This window comes from Phaenicophaeus curvirostris, chromosome 2, assembly GCF_032191515.1.
Source record: "Phaenicophaeus curvirostris isolate KB17595 chromosome 2, BPBGC_Pcur_1.0, whole genome shotgun sequence".
Lineage (NCBI taxonomy): Eukaryota > Metazoa > Chordata > Aves > Cuculiformes > Cuculidae > Phaenicophaeus > Phaenicophaeus curvirostris.
The window spans coordinates 127,135,359-127,161,287 of record NC_091393.1 but is presented as its reverse complement, the minus strand read 5'-3'; the positions used below and the strand labels follow the sequence as shown (position 1 = coordinate 127,161,287).

Below are 25,929 nucleotides of genomic sequence, written 5' to 3'. Positions count from 1 at the left end.
TACTGGAGCAGGAGATGCTATCTTCCATATTTCAATTACCGTCATATACCCAGTGCTGGTGAGGCTGCACTTCAAATTCTGTGTTCAGTTTAGAGTCCCTCACTCCATGAAGGACACTGAAGGGCTGGAGCGCATCCAGAGAAGTGGAACAGAGCTGGGGAAGGGTCTGGAGCACAAGTCTTATGGCGAGTGACTGAGGGACCTGGGGCTATTTAGCCTAGAGAAAAGGAGTCTGGGAGGAGACCCCATCACTGCCTACAACTGCCTGAAAGGAGGTTGTGTGAGGTGGGTACAGGCCTCTTCTCTCAAGTAACAAGTGATGGGATGAGAGGAAACAGCCTCAAGTTGCACCAGGTGAGGTTTAGACTGGAAATTAGGAAATATTACTTCACTGCAAGGGTTGTCAAACATTGAAATTCCTAGTGTCAGGTTTACGGTTGGACTTGAACTTAACTGTCTTTTCCAGCCCGAGTGCTTCTGTGATCCTGTGATCCTATGTGCTTGGAGGTTCCCAATATCATAATCCTGGAAAGGACCTGCACGGCAGTGCCAGCTTTCCTCAGTGGATTTGAGGGGTCAAACAATGCTGCTTATCATCTGTACTTGAGCCCGGTGGTGTCACCAGGCTGAGGCAGAGGGACAAAACTGCAAATGGAGCTTCAGTGTTCTGTGATGCTTGCAGGCAGAGCTTGGCCAACGGTTCAGAAACAAATATATAGGTTGTGCAATCCCTTGTTACAGATTATAAGTTCACTCCTGCTATTTTACAGCACAGCCCCCTGGACCTCTGTGATATTGACAGGCTCAAGGAGAAAGCAATCTCTGCCTCAAAAAAATCTGTAGCAGAATTTCCAGTGTGTCTCTCAGGTAGAAAAGAGGGGAAAGCCTCCTTCTGCGTGAGGATTCTGGTGCCCAGCAGGATTAGACCATGGGACCCTCTGGCAATGGGCTGTCAAGAAGAAGGCAGCTAGAAGATCAGCACCATATTCTTTTGTTGAGTCTTTCCGTGCTCAGCCATGGATGGATTCTGATCTTCACGAGGTCAGAAGCTGGTGCAATTGTTTCAGCAGAGTTTCTTCTGATTTACATCTTTCAGCACAGGGAGAAGCAGAATACAGTCTGAAACTGTAGAAGGCATTGCCCTGGTTACATTTGCCATTCCAGTTTGAATATATTTGCCCCTGCTGCAAGGGACACCCTTGCCCATCCTTTCAACAGCCGTTTGGGGTTCTGCTGTCTGTGAATTTGTGAACACTTTCGAGCCTGCTGGTGTTTTCTACCTCTAGAGCTCCCTCTGCCAGCAACATCCAGAAACTCTCAACCCGTGCAGAGCAATTTTATTTTCACATGGCCTTTATTCTCTTGCTAGTGACACAAGAGCGTACAGAGCCATGGCCACACATCCCCTAAGTGCCCTCCTACTTCTTTCTCATTAAGGACTTCCCTGATAGCTCCCTACTTCCCACACATTTACAGGAGTTCCTACTATCTGTTCAGGTCTCTTGCAAAGGGAACTTCACTTTACTTTTCAGTCCTCTTTCCTATTCCAGTCTGGCCTGCCACATTTTATTGGAGTTGCTGTAATCCCCAGCCAGCTGTTCCTTCACAGCGGAGCTCTTCCCTGTGAAAGCCTCTCTCGACTTGCCCCTCATGCCCTACAGGGATTTTTCTTAGACCTCCTTGCTCTCTTTCTCCATTAAAGCAAATATTTTACTGAGGTTTTTAGCACAGCCTTTTTAACAACTTGCTGCCTGCAGGCTTCTTGCTCCTCTGGACTGCTCCCTTTGGTGCTTTTCTTTTCTCATTTCTACGTTTTCTGACATTAAATGTCCGCATGTTGAATGTATTTGGTCCCGCAGCATGGTTAAGCCTAATTATATTGTGGTCACTTCTACAAAGCAGGTCTCACAAACAGCTTTTGAATTAGGTCCTTTGCACCACTCACAACTAAACCCAGGGAGGCAACTCTTCTTGTGAGTGCCAGGACCAGTTGTCCTAAGAATCATCATTTTATTGCACCAGAAATTTGATCTCTGCATCTCCTAACATCATCCACAATAAACCTTCGCAACCATTCTGCTGCTTTGCCTCAAGCCAGGGAAGGCTGTGAAAAAGATGTGCCCCATTGTGTATGGGTCCATCAGGGAGGACCTATTGCTCAAACCCTCCTCTAAGATGCTGAGAAATATTTGCATCTAGGGTGTGTAGGAAAGCACAGGCTGAAGCAGGTACACACAGGTGGCTCCGCACGTGGGGGCCAGTTGTGTCAGATCATCTGCAGGCAAACCGAGATCCCCTTTGCCTTCACTACCTCCTCTCCTGCCCACGGAGGCAGTGCTAACCATCTACTTGTGCAGGTGGTTTTGATGCCCCTCATTGTTCATGTCCACTGGATGAGGAAAGCATGGGCTGTCCAGATACCCAGTCCTGTTGGGATTCACTGAGTCTCGGGCTGTGAAGCCCTTTCAAGTGGTGAAGGCATTTCCAGCTCAGTACAGCCCTGACTCTTGCATCACCCCTTTTTCCCGTGAAGTGAATCATCCTGAGTTCTGCGAAGAAGGGTTTCTTTCCATGCCCGCCCCACAATGGCCATGACCTGATTTCTGGGATTCGGTGACCAGCAATCATACCCTATACCAAAGGATCAAACACCCCCAGTTGCTGCTGACACTTAGGCATATTTTTTGCATGCTGTTTTAATGATGCCTGCATTTATTTTCAAAGAGAATAAACAATTACAATGTCAGAGCACAACTCTTTCTCCTTCTCCAGGCTGTGGTTGATCAGGAGCTAATGACCTGGCTGACACCTCCCTGTTCTGCACCCCAGATTCTTCACCAGTGCAATGCAGTGAATGTGCAGCAATTCTTGCACATTCTGTAAAGCCCTGACTTCCTAATTGCGATGATTATACAACCACTGAGTCCAATTTATTTTTCCTGAAAGCCGGCCCCGTAAGAGTCACTGAAACTTTCTGGCACAGCACCAAATACCTGCATTTGCTGTTATTATTTGTCATTTCTGAACTAAAAGGGTTAACATCAATCCCAGGCTGAAAAGCACAGCTTAACCCATACTACAGGTACCTTCTGTTTGCCTGGCTGCCTCCCATGCTGGAGCAAGGCTCAGTTCTCGAGCACAAAGGACTTTCAAATCGCTGGGTGGAAGGAGTGGGTGCAGGGGGGAAAAACAGCTGAATTAATTGATGGCTCCGTGCACATCGTGTCCCGGTTGCCACCTAGTGCTCGTTCTGCGGCAGGCATGGGAGTCGCAAAAGGGGACATCGGGACTGATTTGTGCAAGTGCACAAGAATCCAGGAGCATCGGGATGGGCTTGTGCAAGTGTGCAAGAGCCTGAGGGACACCAGGATGGGCTTGTGCAAGCGCAAAAGAATCTGGGGGACACTGGGACGGGCTTGTGCAAGTGTCCTGGAGGCTTCAACACCTGCACGCACCCTGGGCACTTTCTTTTTTTTAACTTGAAAAACTGAATTCAGCCTGTCCTTGAACCCCTCCAGGGATGGGGCAGCCACCACTGCTCTGGGCAGCCTGGGCCAGGGCCTCACCAACCTCATTGTGAAGAATTTCTTCCTAATGTCTGTTCTCAGTCTTCCCCTCTCCAATTCATAGTTGTTCCCCCTTGTCCTATCACTCCAGGCCCCTGTGAAAAGTAAAAAGGGAAGCTGGGGTGTGGAGTCAGAGTGTGCACAAGGTCACACTCAGCAGTATCAGTCTCTGGCCTGCTGGCAGTGACCAGAGATGGACCTGAAGGGGGTCAGAGGATTTAAGCAGGGAGATGCTGAGCATGTGAGGAGACCACATTCAGCAGGAATTGATTCAAGCGCTCCAGCTGGCAGGACAGTGGGTGTCTGGCTTTTATCAGGGTGCTGTGCTACCAGCAGCTACTTAGCAGTGAGATATGATCCTACAATGCAGCTGGGCATCCTTCTGATAAAAATCCAACATTTCCCATGTCCTGACAAAGCCATATGGTCACCAAGGTGGGTGCCCCTTCTGCACTGGCTTTGTTTTCGCAGCAGCAGCCACACCATGTCTCAGCACCAGAGTGGCTGGGCTGCTCTGCTAGCTCTGTGGTGCTGTGGGCCAGCAGCAGATGGGAAAGGTCTGACAGCACTGAGAAGCTGTTGTTAATCTATTTGAAGGACCAACTGGAAAATAAAATATGGCCATAGAGGCAATTTGAGGAAAGCAGAGAAATACTTTTGGGCACAGGAGACACGCATGGCCGAGGACTTTCATTTCTAGGAGCACTTGCACGATGCACAGAGGGCCTGGAGGTCCACCATGAGCTGACACCTCTGACCCTGGAGAAGGTGGCTGTGGAAATCCCAGAGGGGTCAAGGAGTGGGGGCAGTGGTGTGTTTGGAGTGCAGCTCTAGAGGGTCAAGATGGATGGGGTAAGGGTGGGGTGTAGGTGTGGGGACCGTCTTCCCATGGCTTCGCTTGCTGATGATGGGAGATGGAGGTGTTCAAGGCCATGTTGGATGGGGCTTTGACCATCCTGACCCAGTGGGAGGTGTCCCTGCCTATGGCAGCATTTCCCAGGAAGTTCTTTTAGATTGATGAGGAGCTTGCTGATTGATGAGAAGCCTGATACGAGCCAGCAATGTGCACTTGGCAGCCCAGAAGGCCAACCATGTCGCAGGTTGTGTCCGAAGAAGCGTGGCCAGCAGGACGAGGGAGGTGATTCTGCCCCTCTGTTCCTCTCTTGTGAGACCTCATCTGGCCTATTGTGTCCAGCTCTGGAATCATAGAATTATAGAATCACAGAATCACTAGGTTGGAGAAGATCCACTGGATCATCGAGTCCAACCATTCCTATCAATCACTAAATCATGCCCCTCAGCACCTCGTCCACCCGTCCTTTAGACACCTCCAGGGAAGGTGACTCAACCCCCTCCCTGGGCAGCCTGTTCCAGTGCCCAATGACCCTTGCTGTGAAAAATATTTCCCTGATGTCAAGCCTGAACCTCCCCTGGTGGAGCTCGAGGCCCTTCCCTCTCGTCCTGCCCCCTGTGGCGTCTTGGCTTAGAGAGGAGGGAGCTGGCCTCTTCTCCCAGGTGATGGGGGACAGGACGAGAGGGAAGGGCCTCAAGCTCCGCCAGGGCCGAGCACAGAGGGACAGGAACCACTCTAGGCCTGCAGCGCGGCCTCCACGCCGCCCCCGGGGCCGCCCCGCACACACCGCGCCGCCCACCGCACCGTTCGGTGCGGTGGGCGGTGCGGTGTGTGCGGGGCGGCCCCGGGGGCGGCCTTGGTGCCGTTCCCGGGGGCGGTGCCGGTGGCGGCGCCTGCGCTCGGCGCCTCGAAGCTCCGTGAAGTTGCGCGGGGAAGTTTTGGGGGCGGCGGGGCCGCGTCCGTCCCGAGCCGCGCCGGGGCCATGGCCTTCCGCCGGCGGGCCAAGAGCCACCCGCTCTTCAGCCAGGAGTTCCTCATCCACAACCACGCCGACATCGGCCTCTGCCTGGTGCTCGGCGTCCTCATCGCCCTCATGTTCGAGGTGAGGCGGCCCACGAGCGCCTTCCGGACCGCCCTGGCGCCTCCCCTCGGGACCCCTCGGCCCCTGCCCCGCTGGCTCGCTTGGGGACCCCTCCATCCCTCCCCTCCATCCCTCCCCTCCATCCCTCCCCTCCATCCCTCCCCTCCATCGCTCCCCTCATCGCTCCCCCTCATCGCTCCCCCTCATCGCTCCCCTCATCGCACCCCTCATCGCTGCCCTCCATTGCCCCCCTCATTGCCCCCCTCATCGCTCCCCTCATCGCACCCCTCATCGCCCCCCTCATCGCTTCCCTCATCGCACCCCTCCATCCACCCCTCATCGCACCCCTCCATCCACCCCTCCATCGCACCCCTCCATCGCACCCCTCATCACTCCCTCCATCCACCCCTCCATCACACCCCTCCATCGCATCCCTCATCGCTCCCCCTCATCGCTGCCCTCCATCGCCCCCCTCATCGCTCCCCCTCATCGCTCCCCCTCATCGCTCCCCCTCATCGCTCCCCCTCATCGCCCCCCTCATCGCCCCCCTCATCGCCCCCCTCATCGCTTCCCTCATCGCTCCCCCTCCATCGCACCCCTCCATCGCACCCCTCCATCGCTCCCCTCATCGCTCCCCTCATCGCCCCCCTCCATCGCCCCCCTCCATCGCCCCCCTCCATCGCCCCCCTCCATCACTCCCTTCCATCACTCCCTTCCGTCACTCCTTCCATCACTCCTTCTATTGTCCCCTCCATCGCTCCCCATCACTCCTTCCATCATCCCCTCCGTCAGACCCTTCCTTTGAACCACTCCATCGCATTCCTCCATCCAGCCCCTCCATCAGACCCGTCCCAGCGCTAGCCCATTCATTCCTCGTCTCTCTTGTCCCCCTCCAAAGCCATCCCCGTGGGGCCCCAGTCTGGCTCTGGTTTCTGGGGATGCATCCCTCTGCCCTCCCAGGAGCCCTGGCTGCGGTTTGAGGGGCGCATAATGTGGTGACCCCCATCTCCTGGCAGCCCCATCGTGGGGAAGGGTCCCTGCCCCACAGCACGTCCCATCAGCTGCTCGGCCACAGCTGTCAACCCCTCCCTGGTGTTCCCAACTCTTGGAAGTGGAAGGAGTACTGTTCGCCTTTGTTTCTTTAATGTTAGCCCTTTTCCAGGTGTTTTCTCCACAGCCCGCTGACCCCACACGGTGGAATAAGCAGACACCAGCCGCTCCCCGGCTTTTCCCCATCCCGCTCCACCGCGTGCCCGGGGAAGCATCCCCAGCTCCTCTGCAGGAAACCCTCACGCAGCTGGGGCGGCCGGAGCTCCGGGGAAGGCCGCTGCCCCAGAGCCATGCTGGGAATGCCGCTGCTCTGTCTCCTTCCCTTCCAGCTTGCTTTTTCCTTTCCTCTTTCCGGGAGGAGATGGGAGGGCTGGTGGCCACCACCGCCACGCAGCGAGGCTCAGCCCGGGGTGCCCGACGAGGGGCACTGTGGGCGGCTGCGAGCCATGGTCCACAGCTCGGCTGGATTGGACTCCCTCCCGCTTCCCCCGCGCAAACCCTCCCCTTCAGCGCGGTGCCACGTCTCAAAGCGAATCCGGACGGGAAAGGGGTGGCCAGGGGGGCCTGGCGGAGGAGGAAAGGCTTCTGCCGTAGCAAATCGCAGGAGGAGGAAATCCATTTCCTTAACACCCTCCTGGTGGCGGCCCCCTGCTTTTTCCTTCTCTCCCCCCCACCTTTCTTTTTCACAAATGCATCAAACGAGCGTGTCTCTCCCAGTGCACGAAACCCTTTTGATGTGCTTTTGCATAAATGTATATTTTTGAGGGTTGGGGGGAATTCAAAACTAAACCAAGAGGGCCAGCTGTATTCCAAAACCACATGCAAATGCTGCAAAGTTGGGCTGCAAGTTTCACAGTCATACTTTTTTAAAAAGTAAGTTGCCAAGGTTGCATCTCTGCACAGAAACCCGGGGTTTCTCCCCGTAGCTGGGTTTTCTGGGGCACTGGTGGCTGAGGTTGTGTGCCAGGAGCCCAATCCTGGTGAGACACTCATGGTGTGGCACCACCCAGGCTCGCTGCCAGGGGGGGTTTTGGTTGACACGATGCTCCCAGGGTGATTTTAAAATGTGATGAAACCCCCCACAGAGGTGGTGGCAGGGAGGGGTTTGCAGGTTTTCGGGTTGTTTTTTTAATGTCTTTTAATTAAATCTCCCCTGGTTGCTGAGAGGAAGCAATTTCCTGCTGGTGCAGCCGCCCTCACAGCAGACCCTGAGGAGACAGCACTCGCCACTTTCATCTCATCCCTCTGCACCACCTGGCTGCATCCCTGCGCAGCAGCATCTGCCCTCATCTTCTCCTTGGCATGGACTTTAGGACAGCTCTTTTGGTCATTGTGGGCATTTGATTTAATTTAATTTTATTTTATTTCTTCCTTCTGCTTTCTTTCCCCTTAGAGGACAAATTGGGCTCTGCTCTTCCCCAATATGTGCTGCCTCTGAGTTTTGGTGGCAGCTCAGGTATTTCTGCCTTTTGACACCTTTTCAGCATCTCCTCTGCCATGGTGGGCAGGACGTATCGCTGTCCCTTCTCCTCCTGCTCACCACCTTGCTTCCCAGCCCACCACTGCACTCCTGTCTTCCCCAGTGCTGGTGGTCATGGCTGAGCTCTAGCTCAGCGGAAATGGCCGAATCCTGCTCACAATAGGCCATTTCCTGCAGGGAAGGCTTCTTTGAGGAGGTACAAATGGGATTTTTAACCTTTTCCCAGGGCCCTGTGAGCTGAGTGCTGGCTTGCACTGGCACCGTGCTCATGGTGATGCCTGGGGCTGTCACAGACTGGTCCTTCCCTCCTCAAGTGCAGTGCGAGGTGTGGCTTGAGCATCTTGCACATTGGTGTTATGAGTGGGTTGGACTCGATTATTGGAGTATTGTGTGCATTTTAGATGGTCAGAGCATCGCTGGGGGAGGGAAGCCCGGGGCTTGGTGTGGTTCGCCCCAAGAAGAGCTGGCACTGTCCTGACCTGGGCGCTGCGGGGATTTCTGCCTTCCCAGCTCTAAACCTTCAGGGTGAGAAAATGCACCTGGCGCATGTCTGTGGTGCCAAGAGGGGATTGTGCTACATGTGCATGGCTGCTCCATCCCCAAGTGAGGTGGAACCAGGAAAGGAAACTCTCTCCCCTTTGTTTCTTTGATCAAAATCTATTTTAAGTGACTGTGTATAGAAATGCAAAACAGGTGCTGGCCATCCTTGAGCAGAAATCTTGCCGTATCTTTTCCCACCCTGCTTTGCAGAAAAATGAAGCTGAGAGCAGGCTGGGTTTAACCTGCAGCTGCCCAGGAGGGTCGGCTCCTTTGCATGGCATTGGATCAGCCTCCACGCAGGATGAGTTTGGAGGAGACCTCGCTGGCTTTAGGCGGGTTCTGTATTAGACCGCTCGCTGCTGTCACAGTTTCTGTAAGATGGAGAAACTAAGGCTCAGTTGTTTCTCCTTTCTGCCCAGAACTGACTGCCATGATGAGCTCAGGGGCAAGGCAGAGGATCCTGGTGCTTCTGCATGGGAAGGTGGTAATGAAGTTATAAATCAGGGTATTATAAGAGTTGCCATGCCATTGCTGGGCTTTTCCCCGTGCACAGAGCCACAGCCGTGAGTCACAGTCTCCCAAGCACTGGGTTGTGACATTGTCAAATGAAGGCAGCTGACGAACAAGCTGCTATTTCCAGGCTTCCTGCTAAATATACTTTCCCCTCCCTGGTCCCCTCATAGTACTCTGCAAAAAAATAAGGCCCTCCTGTCGTTAACGATGGAAAACAAACTTTGTTTCTGCTTCCCCTGCTTTTTGCCAGATGTGGAAACTGAGGCATGCGAATGGCTTAAAGGCTAAATAGTTGTGGGGGAGCCGGAGGCCGGGGGGGAAAGGGAGGGAAAAAGCAGAAATTTGGTCTGGATTTAAAAAAGGAATAAATGGGGGAGTGTGAGATGATGATAATCGTGTGGTGCTGGGGGACGAGCGAGTGGGTGTGAGGGGCTGTGCTGCCCTTGGGGAGGGATTTTTTGACAGAGCTGGCTGTTTGCTTTTAAAGGCTTTGGTCCAAAGTTTGGTCCTCAGTTTACATATAGGGCCTGTGTCAATCCATACTGTGGGTCAACAAGGTTTTCTTTCAATAAACACCCTAGTTGGTGGAGGTGGAAAACTCTTCAGTTGTAAGAAAAGCCTTCAGACAGCATTTTATCTTTAATGAGTTTGAGTTGTTTTTTCAACTCCCAGCAATATTTTCCAGACTCAAACTGCAGGAACTCCCCCAGCCTCCCCCACCAGAGGTTCGGAGCAGCTTTCTTCCAAGGTGGTTTAACCCAAGCAGGACCATGAGAGTGGCTGTGTCCTTGGGGGCTCCTGGCTGGGGTGAAGGAATCATAGGTCCTGCAGATATCATTGGGCCGAGGCTTTCAGTTCATAGAGTAAACTGGTTCCTCTCTGCGAAGGATGCTCAGATGTTATCCCACACTTCTGGAAAGCTTAGGGGTCGAGAATCTCAGCAGGCAGGCTTTTCGACAAGCACTCAGCTGCCTGGACGCACGTGCTCAGGTGTATTTATCAGAAGGTGCTTCTATGCCTGCAAGAGTGAAATTGGGATTGGAGTTTGGATGCTTGCAGCATTTCATGATGCATCAAACCAGCCTCTTCTAAAAAGGCCCAGGGGGAGGTTTACTGCTTTGTGTTAGGCAGCAAACTCCAGGCTAGCTGGGCTGTGAATTTCTCCAGTCGCTGCATCACCGGGGAGCAGATGCAATAGCCTGGGAGCAGATGCAATATGGTTGTGAGTGTTTGGGCTTTATCTATCACCCGGCCATCAAGGGCTGGGAAGGGGACGCACCGGTTTGATGTCTGACCACGTTGCTCTGTGGGAAGAAGCCTGAGCCCTGTTCTGGCTCCTTGAGCATCACAGGAAACTTTGGTCCTTGGGTGAGTGTTATTCAGCATCAGGACCGCACATGCTGCTGCAGGCGCTGTGCTTCCTGCAGGGCTGTAGCAAGGCCCCAGGACAACTGCTTCCCAAATACAGCTGAGTCAGTCACATCCCGCATGCCAGGCAGGGCCGGGCCGAGGTGCATCTGTCACCCCCTTGGGCAGTGGTGGGTTGCATAGAGGTGCCCTTAGTGCAGGGTGGGGGGCACATGGGCAAAATACAGCCTTTTCTCCATGGTCCTCGCTCAGCTTGTTCATGCAGACAAACCCCTCTCTCCTATAAATATCCCCACCTGGGTCACAGTGATGCTCTATAGCGTTTGGGCCTGTGGCTGCATTAAGGAAAGGCTAACATGAGAGGGGAAAACCAAAGAAGCGAGTTGAAGAGGTGGATTCACAGTGTAACCAAAACTTGAAGTGGCCCGGTTCTGCCCTGGGCTGCAGCCATTCTGCGGCAGCTCTGGCTTTGCTCATTTCCTTTTCTCTTCCAGCATCTTGTTTCAGAGCAAACAACCAGCGAGCGTCTTGTGCCTCTGAATAATCCTTGCATTGCTCTTCCCGTTACAAACTTCTCCTTTCTCTGTCTGCCTGCGAAACGATTGACGTGAGCCCTAAAGCTTTGCTGGTGCTTGTTGCTCCTTCCTGAGCTGAGGAAACCTTTTTTCTGCCTTGGGGAGCTGGAGGTGGCATTGCTGTAGGTCATGGTACAGGTGTTCCCTGTTTTCCGGGAGACTTAAGCTCCTTGGTAGTGGTTTTGTCTCCGTACGCTGCGCAGCAATGGGTGCACCGTGACTGCTCCCCAGCAGCCTGGCAGGGGGGATGCTGTGGGGGTCACGGCTACCGTGTGGGATTATGGACCCTGATGTTAACTTGATGGAGCTCAGGTACAATCTCCATCAAGCCACCTATCCCTTCTGTGCCCGCTGATAAGAGGTGTGTAGTGAGCCATGTCAAAAAGATGCAGCTCCTTCCATGAATGTGCAGGGTGTCCTTCACCTTCAAGGGTGGAGGGATGTCACCAGGGTCCTGCTCAGCGTGGTCTGCCTTGACTGCTGGAAACCACAACTCTCCTCCTGTCAGAACTGAGATGTTCTCGCAGGGAGGTGGAGGTGACCCAGCCAAGGGGTATGGCGTGATCAGGGCCCTGGTGGCCTTGCGTGTGGCGAATCTTGGAAGACAGAGCTAAGTTGGGTGGTAACTGTGGTGTTCTGGGTTTCTTATGTGATCATGTTGAAGAAAGCGTGGAGGTGTAAGTGTTCACAAAATGAGATGCAGCCAGTCCTTTGAGCCCTTGGAATGCCCAGGGACCCAGCTCTGAAAAGGCTGCCTTAGCTGTTAAAGTCCCGCTGGTCCCCACAGGGCAGCTTGAGTGGGGACTGCACCAGGGTGGAGGCTGAAGTCCTTCACACATCCAAATGTTACCTTGGTCAGTGTGACCACTTCCCAGCCAGCTGAAGGAGAAACGAGTGTCTTTGATGCCTGAGAGGAGACCTTCCTTCCATGCAATCTCTGTGAGATGTTCAGAAATGGATGGGGAGGTTGGTTACACAGAGGTTGAAATTTGGCCCCCAGAGCTGCTACTGTGGCCGTTAGCGAGCACTTGAGGGTGTGTTCCTGGGCTTCCTTGTCCATTAAATGGAGAGGAGGGGCAGTTTGTCTTTGGAAATTGTCCATTAAGATCGGTCTATGTACAGAAGGTTGCAATTACCTTGGGCTGAAGGGCATTTTACATGAGCTTTAAAAACCAACCCACTACCTCTGTGTAATGACAAGCGAAGGATGCAGAGGTGACCCATGAGGCTGCTGGTGGTCCTCTGGCCCATGGGAAGCAAAGGCAGGTGTTGAGAAGGAACGAAACATTGCTTGATCTGTAAGTGGATGGAGAAAACCTCCCTCCAGACCCTCCAAAAGAAAGATTAGAAGAGTCCTTGTAAATTGTGTTTGGGCTGACCACCATGCAGGCATCACTCCCCACCCTGGAGATGCTGTGATATGGGTTTCTTGGACCCACAAGTCTGGCTTATGGCCCTCCAGCAGGTCAGGAGACTTCATCTGGAGATGATGTCTTGTTTCCAGCTGTTTACACCTCTGGATGTTGGCCAAGTACTCAGGTAGATGTAAAAATCTTCAGCACCTGCTGTTATTGACACGTCCACTACCCAGCCACCTGTCCCTGCAGCAGCACAGCCACCACCGGCTTCATGCGTTGGTTTCGTGTCCGGTGCCAGCTTGTGATGAGGTTTGGATGTGTAGTCCAGGTCCCTGTTGTGCTTGTGCTCCAGGATGAAGCAACTTTGCTTTCCTAGCCAGCAGGGTTTCCACCAGCTAGAAGTGTCTCCGTAGGCCAGTGTGAGGCTGGGCAATGTGCTTTTTCCACCACCCCGAACTCTTCCCCGTGGTCTCCCCTCCCACAGCAGAGTGCTGCGCGCAGCTGCTCCTGCACAGCAGAGCACAACATGGGGGATTTCTTTTATAAGTGAGAAAAAAACCACCCACCTAATCCCCAAACATCCTAAAAACACAGGGTGGCGTTTGCTTTCCCCTAGCCAGGACTGCAGGATGGGCAACACTGCCTGCGCCTCCTGGTTGCTCAGAGCTCGTGAGGCAGGACTGGAACACTTGGCAAAGCCCCCATGTCCCCCCCGCCACCTACGTCCTGCAAGACGTGAGGCAATATTTCCAGCCGGGTTTTTAATAGCCTGCAGCTCTGAAACTGCTGCAGCTCCAGCTGTGTGAAATTCATCTCCATCTGTGCTCGACAGGCATGGGATGTTTTGGGGCGTGGTTGCATATCATAGAATCATGGAAAGGTTTGGGTTGGAAGGGACCTCAAAGCCCCTCCAGTCCCACCCCCTGCCGTGGGCTGGGACACCTCCCACTGGACCAGGCTGCTCCAAGCCCCATCCAACCGGGCCTGGAACCCCTCCAGGGATGGGGCAGCCACAGCTTCCCTGGGCAACCTGGGCCAGGGCCTCCCCACGCTCAACGTGAAGAATTTCTTCCTAATGTCCAACCTAAATCTTCCCCTTCTAATTTAAAGCCATTCCCCCTCATCCTATCACTCCATGCCCTTGTAAAATGTCCCTCTGCAGCTTTCCTGGAGCCCCTTTCAGCACTGGAAGCTGCTCTGAGGTCTCCTTGGAGGCTTCTCTTCTCCAAGTTGAGCAACCCCAGCTCTCTCAGCCTGTCCTCGTACCCTGCCCTCTTACGGAGCTGGGTGCTTGCGAAGCGTTGGAGAAGTGGCTGAGGAGCCATGTAAAAATCTCCAGTGCCCTGCTTCTGGTTTGGGTGGGATAAAGGCATCATCAGAGGCTGGATTCAGATGTCTGTGCACTGTTTTGCTTAGACCTAGCTCTGCGGTTGATCAGTCTCAGAGATGGTGCTTCGGGGTGTCTGCAGATGCACTGGGATGGGATGCTCAGCTCTGCCCCATCCCCACAAAGCCTCCTGCTTCACTGCTGGGAGGCTCGTTCCCTTGAATGAAAAGCAGTACGTGGAGAGCAAATGGCACGGCTGTTTCGCAGGAGCTGATGTCCCATCCCAGGCTTTTTCCCCTTTGCGTGCCAACCTGTGAAGCTGGGGTCTTTTACGTGGCTGGTGCCAGGTTCTGCTCTTGCCAAAGCTGCATCTCCGTGGCCTCGTGGGGCCCTGCTGAGCACCAACGTGGTCTCTACAGCTTCACCGCTCCAGTGCCTTTGCTGGAGGAGTCTGAAAGTGCCAGGGCTAAATACATGCGTGGCCTGTGGGGCTTTGCAGCAGCTGTGCCTCCTCAGTGCTGGATGTTTTCATTTCTGTGCAGGCTGGGCTCCGGTTTTGGCTGCCTGGAGTGAATGGAATGAGGGATGGTTTCAATTTACAGTAATGGTCCTTTGGGTCAGGCTCCCAGCGTCCCCAAAGCAGTGGGTCACCTCTTACAACGGTCCATGCTGTTGGAGGGACGCTTATCATCAGGAGGAACCATCAGACTGGCTGGTGGCTTCCAGGCTTCTCCCTCTTTTATCCACCTCTTTCTCCTTCCTAAATCCCAAATCCCTGTAGGAAAACCTTATCCTTACCAATCCCCTTGCTGAAAGGCACTTCTGTGAGTGAAGCCAGTGCCTGCACTGGGATATTTGCCCCACCCCACGCAGTAGGAAAAGTGAGTAAATGGTGGCAGAGGGTTGGCTTTGATGACTGATTTGCCTTTTTTCCCTCCCCCTGCATGTTTTTGACAGGTTACAGCCAAGACTGCCTTCCTGTTTATCTTACCTCAGTATAACATCAGCGTGCCTACAGCAGGTAAGAGGTGCTGCTGTGCATACCCTGAGGGGAGGGTCCAGGCATGGTTGAGAGCCCTGCTGCCAGCTGTTCTGGGCTCACCTCTGCTGACGCACACTGCACAGGCCCTTGTCTGGTAGTAAATGAGACTAGTGCAGTGTTCCTGATCCCATCACCTGCTTCAGTGCTGCCTCCAGGTTGTCATCCCTCCAGGCTGATAAATTCGCGTCTCCACAGCTGAGCTGTTCCCAGCCCCTCATCTCTGGCAGGGGAAGCTTGAAGTATCCCAAGTGTCTTGCCAGTTGAGGTATGTAACTGTGGAAACCATCCGTGCTCTGCCAATGAGGGCTCTACCCCAGCTGGAGCCCTTTACTCCAGCCCTGCAGCCACTGGCACAGTCATGACCTATAAATGTGGTCATGACTAGGGATGTGGTCATACAGCTGCCCAGGCTGCCCAGGGAAGCGGTGGAGTCTCCATCCGTGGAGGGGTTCAAAAAGCAGGTAGACGTGGCACTTCAGGACATGATTTAGTAGGCATGGTGGTGTTGGACTAATGGTTGGACTTGATCCTTTATGACCTTAATGATTCTATTCTATGATTCTGTGTTTTAGTGGAGAACTTGGCAGTGTTAGGTTTATGGTTAGACGGTCTTAAAGGTTTTTTGCAACCTAAATAATGTTATGATTCTATGACCCCTCTCTGCCTTTGCCTCAACAGCTGCATGTTGGGAATAGGCCACACACACCAGCACTTAAGCCCTTACCTGGAAATCATTTGAGTCATGTGGCTCTGAACCACCGTTTGGTCTATTTGCAGATGGGGAACTGGTCCAGTATCACTACGGGCTGAAGGATCTCGTCACCATCCTCTTCTACATCTTCATTGCCATCATCCTGCATGCAGTGGTGCAGGAGTACGCCCTGGATGTGAGTGCTGTTCAGTGTCTCGAGTTGCCAAAATATCTCAAGTACCCTGGGGGGATGTGGTCTCACTGCAATTTATCACCACATTAGGGGTGGTCTGGGGGTGGTGATGAGCGAGGCTTCCTCTGGGGGCTGCTTGGAGTGGGGAGGAGGAGCGAGAGTTGTTGACCCAGGAATTCATGTTTTCTTGTTCCTTTTCTCTCCTGCTCATTCGCAGAAAATCAGCAGGCGTCTCCATCTCTCCAAGGTCAAACACAGCAAGTTCAATGAATCAGGACAGCTGGTTGCCTTCCACCTCACCTCTGTGATTTGGTGCTTGTACGTCGTGGTGACGGTAAGGCACAGGGCTGGCCAGGCTTTGGGTTCCCTGGGTGGGATTTGATCTTTCTGAAGTGTGAAACCCCAACGGCAGCAGAGAGTTCCCAGCCAGCTTCTGGACCAAGGTGGGCATGTGTCATCCAGTTTAATTTTTGAGTGTGGTGGGTCTCCCCAGCTACGGAGTGAGGGCAGTTTCGGGAGATCCTTCTGCTTCATGCATGAGCAAATGGGCTGTGAAATACTTCTGGAGCTGGAACCCTTTAGTCCTACCTGGCCCTGTCATCTGCGACAAGATGGGATGAGAGGAAACGGACTCAAGTTGCACCAGGGGAGGTTTAGATTGTATACTAGGGAAAATTTCTTTACCAAAGGAGTGGTGAAGCCCTGGCAGAGGGTTCAAAAACCCTGGAGGGGCAAGTGTAGGGCATGAGGCTGTAGGTGAATGCAGGCAGGTGGAAAATTAAACTATGCAATTCATATTGAATTATTTTTGTAGGTGTTTTCTGTTCCCTTTTCTCTCCAGAAGTGCTTCTTTTCGCTTAAGTGATGCTTAGGTTGGAAATGCCGGTGGGGAAGAAGCCCCCCCAGACCACGCGCACCAGTCCTTGGGGCCGTGCTGTAGATGTCTTGCCTCCAGAGAATCCCTCTTGCATTGCCCAGACCTCAAATCATCCTGTCCTGACCTCAGGACAACTGAGCAAGCAGGCTGCAAGGCCCAAACACGAGTGCCTTGTGAAGCTCAAGCTGGGTGTGAAACCCACGAATGTGGCTGAGCTTCAGAAAGCTCCTCCTTGGCTCTCACAGGGGACACTGTTTTCACTGCAGGCTGAAAGGGCTCGAGTGCCATCCCCAGCTCCTCGTTACACTGTAGCCTGCCCTGTCAGAATCACACGCTGCCTGTTTCTGCTGCTGAGGGGTTGCATCTTTTCTGTTTTTCAGGAAGGATACATATCGAACCCTCAGAGTCTGTGGGAAAACTACCCTCATGTTTATCTTCCGTAAGCACTTGCAAGGGCATTTTGTTCTTGGGCTGACCACTTCCTTCCTCTGTACGGTTTTCCCTGCGGCTGGGAGCAGGGTGCTGACAGCGCAGCGCCCTTTGTATGCTCCCTGCTGCAAGGACACAGCAGTAAGATGCCCAGGGATGGGGGATATCTAATTTTTGGCCTCAGGGAGGGTGTTCCCAGTGGTTTTCCTTTGTGAGGAAAGTCCTGTGGGACTTCGTTACTGGTCCTGGCTGTTTGCTGCCTGCAATCACCTTGGGCGAGTCTCTGCTGTTCATTTTTCATAGTAGAAATGAAGTAGGGGATAATCCTCCCTGCTTGGGTTTGTGCTGAGAGCAAAGAAACCGCAGCATGAGCATCTGGGTAAGCTCTGAGTGTACCTAGCTCAGCTCAACATATAATTTCAGCCCAGAAATTATGCCTCCTAAATCCCATGGCATCAAAATAGTGAAGGGATTGCCCAGTGCTCTGTGGCCAGATGCCTTCCCTGGCGCCCAGGCCCGTGGGGTCTTGCCCTGCCCTAGGCTGGCTCACACGGCCCATCCCTGCATTTCAGGTTCCAGGTGAAGTTTTTCTACCTGTGCCAGCTGGCATACTGGCTGCACGCCCTGCCGGAGCTCTACTTCCAAAAAGTTCGCAAGGTGAGAGCCAAGTGGGGGCTCCCACGTGCCCTGGGGTTGCTTGAGGTGGTTTTGCCCACCAGCTTTGGGAGATCAGGCTTTGGGAGAGGGCAGGTGAGGGAGGAGCGAGGGGCTAACACGTGTTTCTGTCCCTGCCAGGAGGAGATTCCCCGCCAGCTGCGGTGCATCGCGCTCTACCTGGCACACATTGCTGGCGCGTACCTCCTCAAGTGAGTCGGCTGCCTCGGCACCCTGGGGCCAAGCAGGTTCTTAGCAGTGCAAGTCACCCTGGAAGCCTCAGCGGGGTGGGGGGGTTACAGGGAATAAAGGCGAGTCTTTAAAAGGCAGTCGGTGTTGAGGCTGACCTCCCAGCTGTGGGCCACTGGTTAAACTGTGATCGCAGAGCCACAGGGTGGATTCTGAGGGAGTTTGGTGATGTTATGCCTGCATTAGGCAGGCTCTGTTCATGATGCATTGCAAATCAAATGTCACCTGGGGACCCAAACCACAGGCCGATAGGTGCATCTCCCCTGGCTTGTGCTCTCCCAGCATGAGGTGAGCAGGCGAGCTCCTCTCCTTCCTCCGAATGTGTGCACAGACCAGCAGTGCCAACAGGCAGGGCTTTGTGCTGGACCCATCCCAGCTCTGCTGCTGGTTTGGGCTGCTTTTAATGTTTTAGGATGGGGATTTCCCCCATTGCTGTCCTACCCCACTGCTGCGGAGGGGTCCAGCTTTGGGCTGGTGCTTGCCGCAGCTCAGGGATGGAAGGAGCGATGCTGAAGCTGGAAATTAATAACCAAGGTTGGCCAGCCCAGTGATACTTTCTTTCTTCTCTTCCCTCCTAGCTTAACCCGCTTGGGGCTGATCCTCTTGCTGTTGCAGTACTTAGCTGAATTCTTCTTCCACATGGCCCGGCTGGTGTACTTCACAGATGAGAACAACGAGAAGCTGTAAGCCAGCGAGCTGACGGTGGCCTCCATCCTCCAGCACCCAGGAGAGCTGTCAGCGTGATGGGGGCTTGTGCTCACCTTCCAGCTCAGGCTGCTCTTGCTGACCCCTCTGCTTCCCTCCTGCAGGTTTAATGTCTGGGCTGTTGTGTTCGTGGTCACCAGGCTCTTCACCCTCACCCTGTACATCCTGGTCATTGGCTTCGGGCTGCCGCAGGTAGAGAACCAGGCCCTTGACCCTGAGAGAGGGAACTTCTTCAGCTTTCTCTTCAACAATGTCCTCTTCAGGTAGGAAAGTCCCCTGCTGTATCTTCTTTGGCTGTGTAATCCCAAGGTGGTTTTTGCTGAGTTTGGCAGTGCCAGCAGGGATCTGATGTAGCTTCCCTTTAGGGAAGCTCCGAGTTAGCTGGGAGGTGTGGAAGGAGCAAGGAGGGATTAAAGGCTGCAGAGCCATGCTGGAAGGGAAAATCCAGGAAATAATTTGTTCATTGAGTGACACTATAAAGAACAAACCTATCTTAGAGAAAGGCTTGCAGGCTTTCCCTTCCGCACTTGTAACTGTGCTTATGTAGACGAGGTCAGTGAAAAGGTGTTTTCTGCCTGGATATGTTTTGCTACCTGTTGACATGGGAAGCAGAGGATGGGATGGGTTCCTCACACCTCGCAGTCTGTCTGTCAAGACTGGGAGCCTTGCTCACTCACAGCAGCTGTAGGTTCAGTTCAGAAGTGGCTAAGACAGGTGTCTGGTCATTCCAAAGCTTTTTTGGAGCTATGGACGACTGGCACACCTTAGGATTTGGGGGACGTTTTAGCTCCCTCCCAACCACATCCAGCTTTTAGTTGTACAGAGCAACTGGGGATGTCTTACTTTGACCATGCAGATTCTGATTTGGGCCGTGTTGGTTGAGGTGATCCTACTCATCCATTCTTGCCCTGAAGTCTTAAGAGTCAGTAGTGTCCAGAGCACCTGAGAGCTTCATGGTGGGAAGGGAAAGGAAAGTGGCTGCCCTGAGATCAGGATATGGCAGAAAGCGGAGATGGTGGCTGGAGGGGCTGTGCCTGCCTCTGGCTCCAGTGCAGCTGCCCAGGGGGTCCTCAGCCACCTGCTCCGGTGTGGAAGGAAGGCCGGGCTGGTGGTGGCCTCACTCCTCTGTTCTCAGCCTGCCTCTTCTCCACCCCTACCAGAATGAGTGTGCTGCTGTTGGTGTGCCTCTTCCAGGCCTCGGTGATGTGGCGCTTCATCCACTTCCAGCTGCGGCGCTGGCGGGAATACTGGAATGAGCAGAGCAGCCGAAAACGAGCCACTGCCAGCGCCAAGCAGCAAGCCAAGCCGCTCAAGAGAGACTCAGGTGAGTGCCGGGGCCGGCGTGCAGTGGGTGGCACCGTGGGAGGCGTCAGTCCTGTGGTTCGGCGTCCCCTCAGCGTTGCTGTGGTGGTGCCTCCTGCTGCTCCGCACTGAGCCAGGGGCCCCAGCAGGGTCGTCCCATGGTGGTGGTTTTCTTCTTACCGGTGGGCCACACTCAAGAGTGCTAGTGTTTTAGGCTGTGCAAGGGACAAAGTTTCTCTCTCCATCCCCAGGTTACCATGAAAACGGAGTGGTGAAAGCGGAGAACGGCACCTCACCACGAACGAAGAAGCTGAAATCGCCATAGAAGCAAAGGTTTGTTCCTTGGAGAGGAGAATGAGATGCTGGGACTAAGAAGCAGCCCCTCCTCCTGGTCCTTACCAGTGTCGTCTTGAACAGCTTGGAAACCAGTCATCTTCTCCAGGTGTCTCTCACTCTCCTCTCTTTCTTTCTTGCTCTCTTGAACTGTTTGCAATAAAACCAAAAAGGTCCTTTTCCCCAGCTCCCTTCCCCTCGTAGGAGCCTTTTCCAGCCCTCCTGGTTTTGCCTTCCTCTGTTTTATTGTAAAGCAGTGTGCAATTTTTTTCATCTCTATTTTAGTGTTTGATTGTTTTGGATTATTGTTACAAATGCCTCTTAGATGGTTCCAAACAATCCTTTTTTCTTCTAGAGCATGTTCCTCTCCTCTCTCTGTGGTGCTTCCCTGAGCCCCGGGGCCAGAGCCCACAGCAGGTTGAAGGCACCACGTGTCTGTTATGGGAACAGGCTCCTGGGCAATGCGCTGGAGCTCTGTGACCCTGAGGCTCAAGGCTGCTCTTAGGGGAGGGTTGCCTCTCCTGGGGCACATCTCACCAGGGTCTGGGAAAGGAAGCTCAACTGTGTCTTGTCTCGTTGTGGACTTCTGGTTGAGTGGCGTTCCTCTGGCCCCTGGTTTTGAGCTAATTTGGGAGAGCAAGGCAGTGGAGAGGGGAGAGAAATTCTCTCTTCCTATAGGACCCACCTTCTAGCTTTTGCTTGCCCCAGCTGTCCTGGTACAGCTGGGTCCCTCTTACCTTCTTGGCTGCAGGGATTGAGCTGCCCTGCAGTTGTTCTGGACCTCTCAGCTCCAAGAGCTGATCTTGGGGCCCTGCAGCTCGCAGTGCCTTGTTACAGGGCAGCGGCATCGTCAGGTCTGTTTGAAGGCTTGAGTCCTGCTCTGCTCTGAGCGCTCGCTTGGCTTCCATCAGCCCAGGCCCTTTGCTGGCTTGTGTGTGCCTTGTGGACCTGATGTTCTTTTGGGTCGTGACCACGTCTGGACGAGCAGACTGGCTGCTGTGAAGGCTATTGCGTCACTGGGACAGTGCCCCTCATGCTGTTGCCTTAGCATTCCTCATCCCTACCGTACCAGTCCAGCCGTGCCATCGGCAGCCAACAGCTTCACTCTTTGTTTCCAAAGGATACAGAGCTCGTATCCACCCAAGGTGCTATTAAATACAGGATTTCTTCCAAAAAACCTAGCCCCTTAATCCCTTTCTGAGCTGTGAATGAGGTGACAGGGAAGGGGAAAGATGCCGGGGCTGCAAGGAGCAGCTTGCGTATTAGGAAAAGCCTGATCTGTGATGCGTAGCTGCTGGCGGATGGAGTTGTCTCAAATCTACCTCAGAGGCCATCTCTTGCTGCAGACCACTCTTCCTCTTGCCACCTGTACGAGCTGGCAGGAGATACGTGGGAACCCCAGGTCCCACTGGCTTGGTCCCCTGCTGCCTCTTTGCTGGGAAGCAGGATCTCCTGGCTGGGGTTTTGTGGGCCAGTGCCAGCTCGCTGAGCTGCTCTGGTGTGCCGTGCACCAGTCTAGATTTGGTAGGCGCGTGGTAGACTGGCCCCTCTCACCCATCACTCTCCTCCAGGGCAGTTTCTGTAGCTGGGCTTTGCTGTTGGTGCCTGTTGTGCAGCAAAGCCAGCTGTAGCTTTAGTTCTGCTTTGCTGCAGCAGGAGCAGACCAGTGGTGGGCTCCTTGGCTGGGTGGGACGAAGGGGAGAAGGGATGCAAGGAGCTGGGATGCTCTTTGACATGCAGACCAGGATTGAGGTCTGCCTTTGTTGCAATTGAGGGAAGCACATGGTCCTTAGGGTGTCCCTTGTTCAGCCCTTCAGTCTGCTGAGCTCTGGCTCCAAGAGCAGCTCTGGCTTGAGTCTGGCACTGTTGTCCTTCACATCATTTGTATTTTTGAGGAATGGGTGACAACTGATTTTCTGCCTCTCTTGGTGTTGGGTTGTTTTCTTCCCCTCCTTTGTAGGTGCCTTTTGTCCTTCCCTCCCCCTCTCCTTGTTGAGCCCAGCTGATGCTGAGCACCAGAGGCAGAGAAAGTGCAGGGCCATGAAGAGTTGTTCCTCCTCTTGTTCCTCCATGCCCACGACCTCTGAGTCCCAAACAAGAGATTTCAGCAGGACTCCCGGAGAGGGACTCCCCCTTTTCCAGGGCAACTGAGGAAGGAGACTTTGGAGCAGCGACCCTGGTTGTATCTTGCACTTGCTCCTTGTAGCCCTTGCCAGGTGGATAGGACACATTTTGGCTTGGAGGCAGCAACAGTACCCATGGTGCAACATGATGAGAGGGGGGTAAAGAGCTTTATGTTGGGGAGGACATGGAAAAGGTCTAGTGTGAGAGGTTTCTCCTTTCCACTGCCTCTTCCCATCCCCAGCCACCCGCTACCACGTGCCCTCTGGTAGCGACCGCTGACTGATGTCTCTGCCGAGCTGGTGCCTTGCAGAAGCTGAGGCATTGACTCTGTTAACAGGCCACACGTTCAGTCTCCAAAAAAGCGGCTGCTGGATGATTTCTCCTGCCTGCTTTGCTCCAGGCAGCTTTTCCACTTGCACAATCCTGCGTCTTCATAAAGTAGCTCATGATCTTTGTACCCCAAGTGCCTTACGTTGCTGTGTAGTCTCTTGTAAGCTTGATCTGTGCACGATATTGGTAGCTGAATGCCCTCCCTCTTCACAGTGTATGTACAATTTAGGCTACATTTATGCGGATTTTGCTTTCTTTTTGATAGATACCAGTAAAAGGGACGGTTTGTTCTGGAAGCATTTCCATGTGTTTCTTTTTTTTAGACCTATAGTTGATGAGGGCTTTTTTGCCCTCCCTATCTTTAGTCCTCAGAAATCCCCAGCCCTCTCCTGCTGTGCCCGAGTGTGGCAGGATCCCTGGGGTCTCTTTTTTTGAGCTGAGCCTTTGCTGTAAGGCAATACGCACTGTCATCCCAGAGGGCTGTGATCTACCCTCTGCTGGAGGGGCTGCTCTGGGCTGCTTCTGTCTCTGTCTTCTGGTGTGAGCACCCTCCTTCAACTGCAAGCCTGCAGTAACCGCTTCTATGTCCACGTCATTTCTCAGCAGACCGAGCCTTCTCTTCAACCCAAAGAGCTTTTCCTTTCCAAAATGGAGTATTTTCATTGTAAGCCCATAGTGGTCAGTCTTTCCTTGACTGCTCTGCATACAAAGATGCCACGAGCTCACTTTTGTTGAGTGGATGCTCTTCTCGTGCCCCATCTCGTCAAGCCCTGTGTCTTCTGCAATAAAGATCCAACCCCAAACAGGAGCCCTTGTCCACCACAGTGCAGCAAGCGCTGAGAGACTGTGTAAAACTGCAAGTCTTCACTTCCAGCGTGAGGTTATTGCTGCCCCCTTCCTGCCGGCTTCAGGCTGCTTGTGTAGTCTGTGCCCATTATCTGACCTGCAAAGGTCAGGGGTTGAGTACTCTGTGATTTTTGGGGTGAGGCAGAGTGTTTTTCTAGCCTAGAAGAGCTGTGAAATCCCACCAGTGGTTCTCTCATTTTTGTCTCAGATAGTTGGGGAATGGGCTTGGGAAGAGAAGGGGGCAGAGGAAGAACAGATGTAGCATTTCACATACAATGTTTGAGTGACTCATGTTACGGGGCATTATTTTTTGTTGTTTAGGATTCTTTCTTCTTACTCGTCACGTTTGGGTTAGTAGTGACAAAGACAAGTTCCAGTTCCCCTGTAAGTCCCCTCACCCTTAACTTGCCATTTTAATGTGTATTTTGGGTAGGTTTCCTGGTTGGAGGGAAGAAGGACTGTGCCTCCCCCTTGCCTCCAGGTGCTGTGAAGCCTGTAGGTGCCCTGCCCTTAGTGCCGCGTGGGCATTCACAGCAGCCTGTCGCGTGCCCTAGGGACATTGGCAGATGGGCCCTTGCTTGCGGCTGCAGTAGATGGTGGTTACGGGGTTTGATCTCCAGCCTTCTGGTGAGCTTCCCAAGCACGTAACAGAAAGTTTGCCAGGGTTTATGCTCAAACTGTGAGTTTGTTCCCTCACCGCGGGGGGTTTGCTGGCAGCAGGGCAGAGTGGCTGGTGTAAGGGTCAGGCAGAGGCATGTAGTCTTTCTTCTAATATCTTGAACTCGAGGGACCAAACTTCAGCAAAGGAACTCGAGGAAAATATCTGTTCTTCCATATTTATGCCTTAGTGCAAATTTCCTAATTTTGGAGGAAGTCGGGGGTGGGGGGAAGTAACCGTCTCTGATATTTTATCCCGTTCGTTTCATTCTTCCTGTCATGTAAATTTTTGTACGGATTTTGTTTGTTGTTGTTTGTTGTTAAATGACTTTTGTGATAAACTCAACAAAGGTATTTTTCTGAAATAAATAAATAAAAGGCATAGATTCTTCCATTGCTGCTGTCCGCTGGTGCTTTATGGCTCCGCTAAGCTGCATGTGCTGCCGAGCGGGCTGTGGCGGGTGCCTCGTGTCTCCTGCCGTACCAGCCCCGTCTGTTCCCTGTGGTGCAGCATCACGTGTCCTCGTGCTCCCCACCGCCAGGCTTCATCTTCTCGCGTTCCCCGTGTCTCCAGCGTGGGCAGCAGCTGCCGAGTCACTTACCTGTGGCGCCTTCATCGCTGGGAGCGGAGGGTAAGGGCGTTTGTAGGATCTGATTTATCTGATGTGGTTTAGGTGCGTACTTTACGGTGAGTGAAGTTATGTGCTCTCTGCAGCTGGGCCTGGGCGCGCTGCGTGATTTGGCCTAGTTATTAGGTTAAAGTTTTGTAGCATGTGCAGAAAATTATTTCTGATTTTCTTTTCTACAGCCTACGGGTCCGGCAATTTCATTTCTAAGTTTTTGGTCTCTGGAAAAGCTGGTTAGGGTGGCCTTTCGCAGTTAGCCTTTGTCAGCTGCTGCTTGGAAGAGATCTCATGCAACGCCGAGCTGTGCTTTGAAATCCAAAGCGGACAAGAGAAATTAGTAGTGGTTCTTGGACAGAGTGAGCAGCAGCACAAAACGGGCTCAGAAGGGAGGAGCGATGGCCTTTCTGGACAAGGAGAGACACGAGGGAGCAGTCGTGGAGACTCTCAGCTGTTTGAGGGGAAGTGGGAATTCGCATCACAGGAGCTGATTTAAATAAGCGTTTTGTTCTGAAGAGCTTTGTGTGTGATAAGCTGCTTTTTGTGTGTGTTCAATGGCAATACCTGGGGCGAGAAGGTCCCTGCCACATTTACCTTCATGGGGAAATGAAGATGTGACTCTAAGTGGAGCACAAGTGTCATAACTCTCTGGCTGTGCCAACCTCTAGTTTTCCTTTTTCACTGGGCCTGTCTGCTAAGATGACAGGTTGCGTCAGATGGGTTTCAATAGCATCTCAGTCCTCAAACCATCCTCCCAACCATCTGTTAAAAAATGCAGAGCTGCTGCCAGCAGATTTGTGTGCAGAGCTCTGCTATCTCCATAACCACATGAGCACTGAGCTCCATTTCAGGTAATCCCAGAATGTCAGTTTTGTGGTGTTTTCTCCCCTCACTTTAATCCTTAGCTATTCCATCCATGAGGTACTTGTTTTAAAGCAGATTTATTAATATTTTTATAGCAGCCATGCATGACTTGCTTACATTCAGACTAGCAAACGTGAGTTTGTTGTGGTCCTTGACAGGGCTCTTGGAGCTCCTTGCATTGCAAATAACAATTTAAACTGTCAGTCTTCGCTACCTGAAGGTGAAAGGCCCCTTTTGACTCTCTAAAAGAGATCTGGAGTGGTTCTCTGCCCAGGTTCTAGAGACCTTTATTTCTAGTA

At 53.1% G+C, this 25,929-nt stretch overlaps 1 protein-coding gene across 1 annotated transcript; it reads left to right on the top strand.

Annotated features, from left to right (window-relative positions):
* Nucleotides 1–5,346: 5,346 nt before the first annotated feature.
* On the top strand, nucleotides 5,347–24,537 carry TRAM2 (translocation associated membrane protein 2). Its single transcript, XM_069850842.1, has 11 exons — nucleotides 5,347–5,521; nucleotides 14,669–14,732; nucleotides 15,531–15,640; nucleotides 15,855–15,971; nucleotides 16,895–16,953; nucleotides 17,516–17,600; nucleotides 17,739–17,809; nucleotides 18,425–18,529; nucleotides 18,656–18,814; nucleotides 19,712–19,875; nucleotides 20,105–24,537. The coding sequence occupies exons 1-11, from the start codon at nucleotides 5,402–5,404 to the stop codon at nucleotides 20,176–20,178; spliced, it is 1,128 nt and encodes a 375-aa protein (XP_069706943.1). The 5' UTR covers nucleotides 5,347–5,401; the 3' UTR covers nucleotides 20,179–24,537.
* The last annotated feature ends 1,392 nt before the right edge of the window (nucleotides 24,538–25,929 follow it).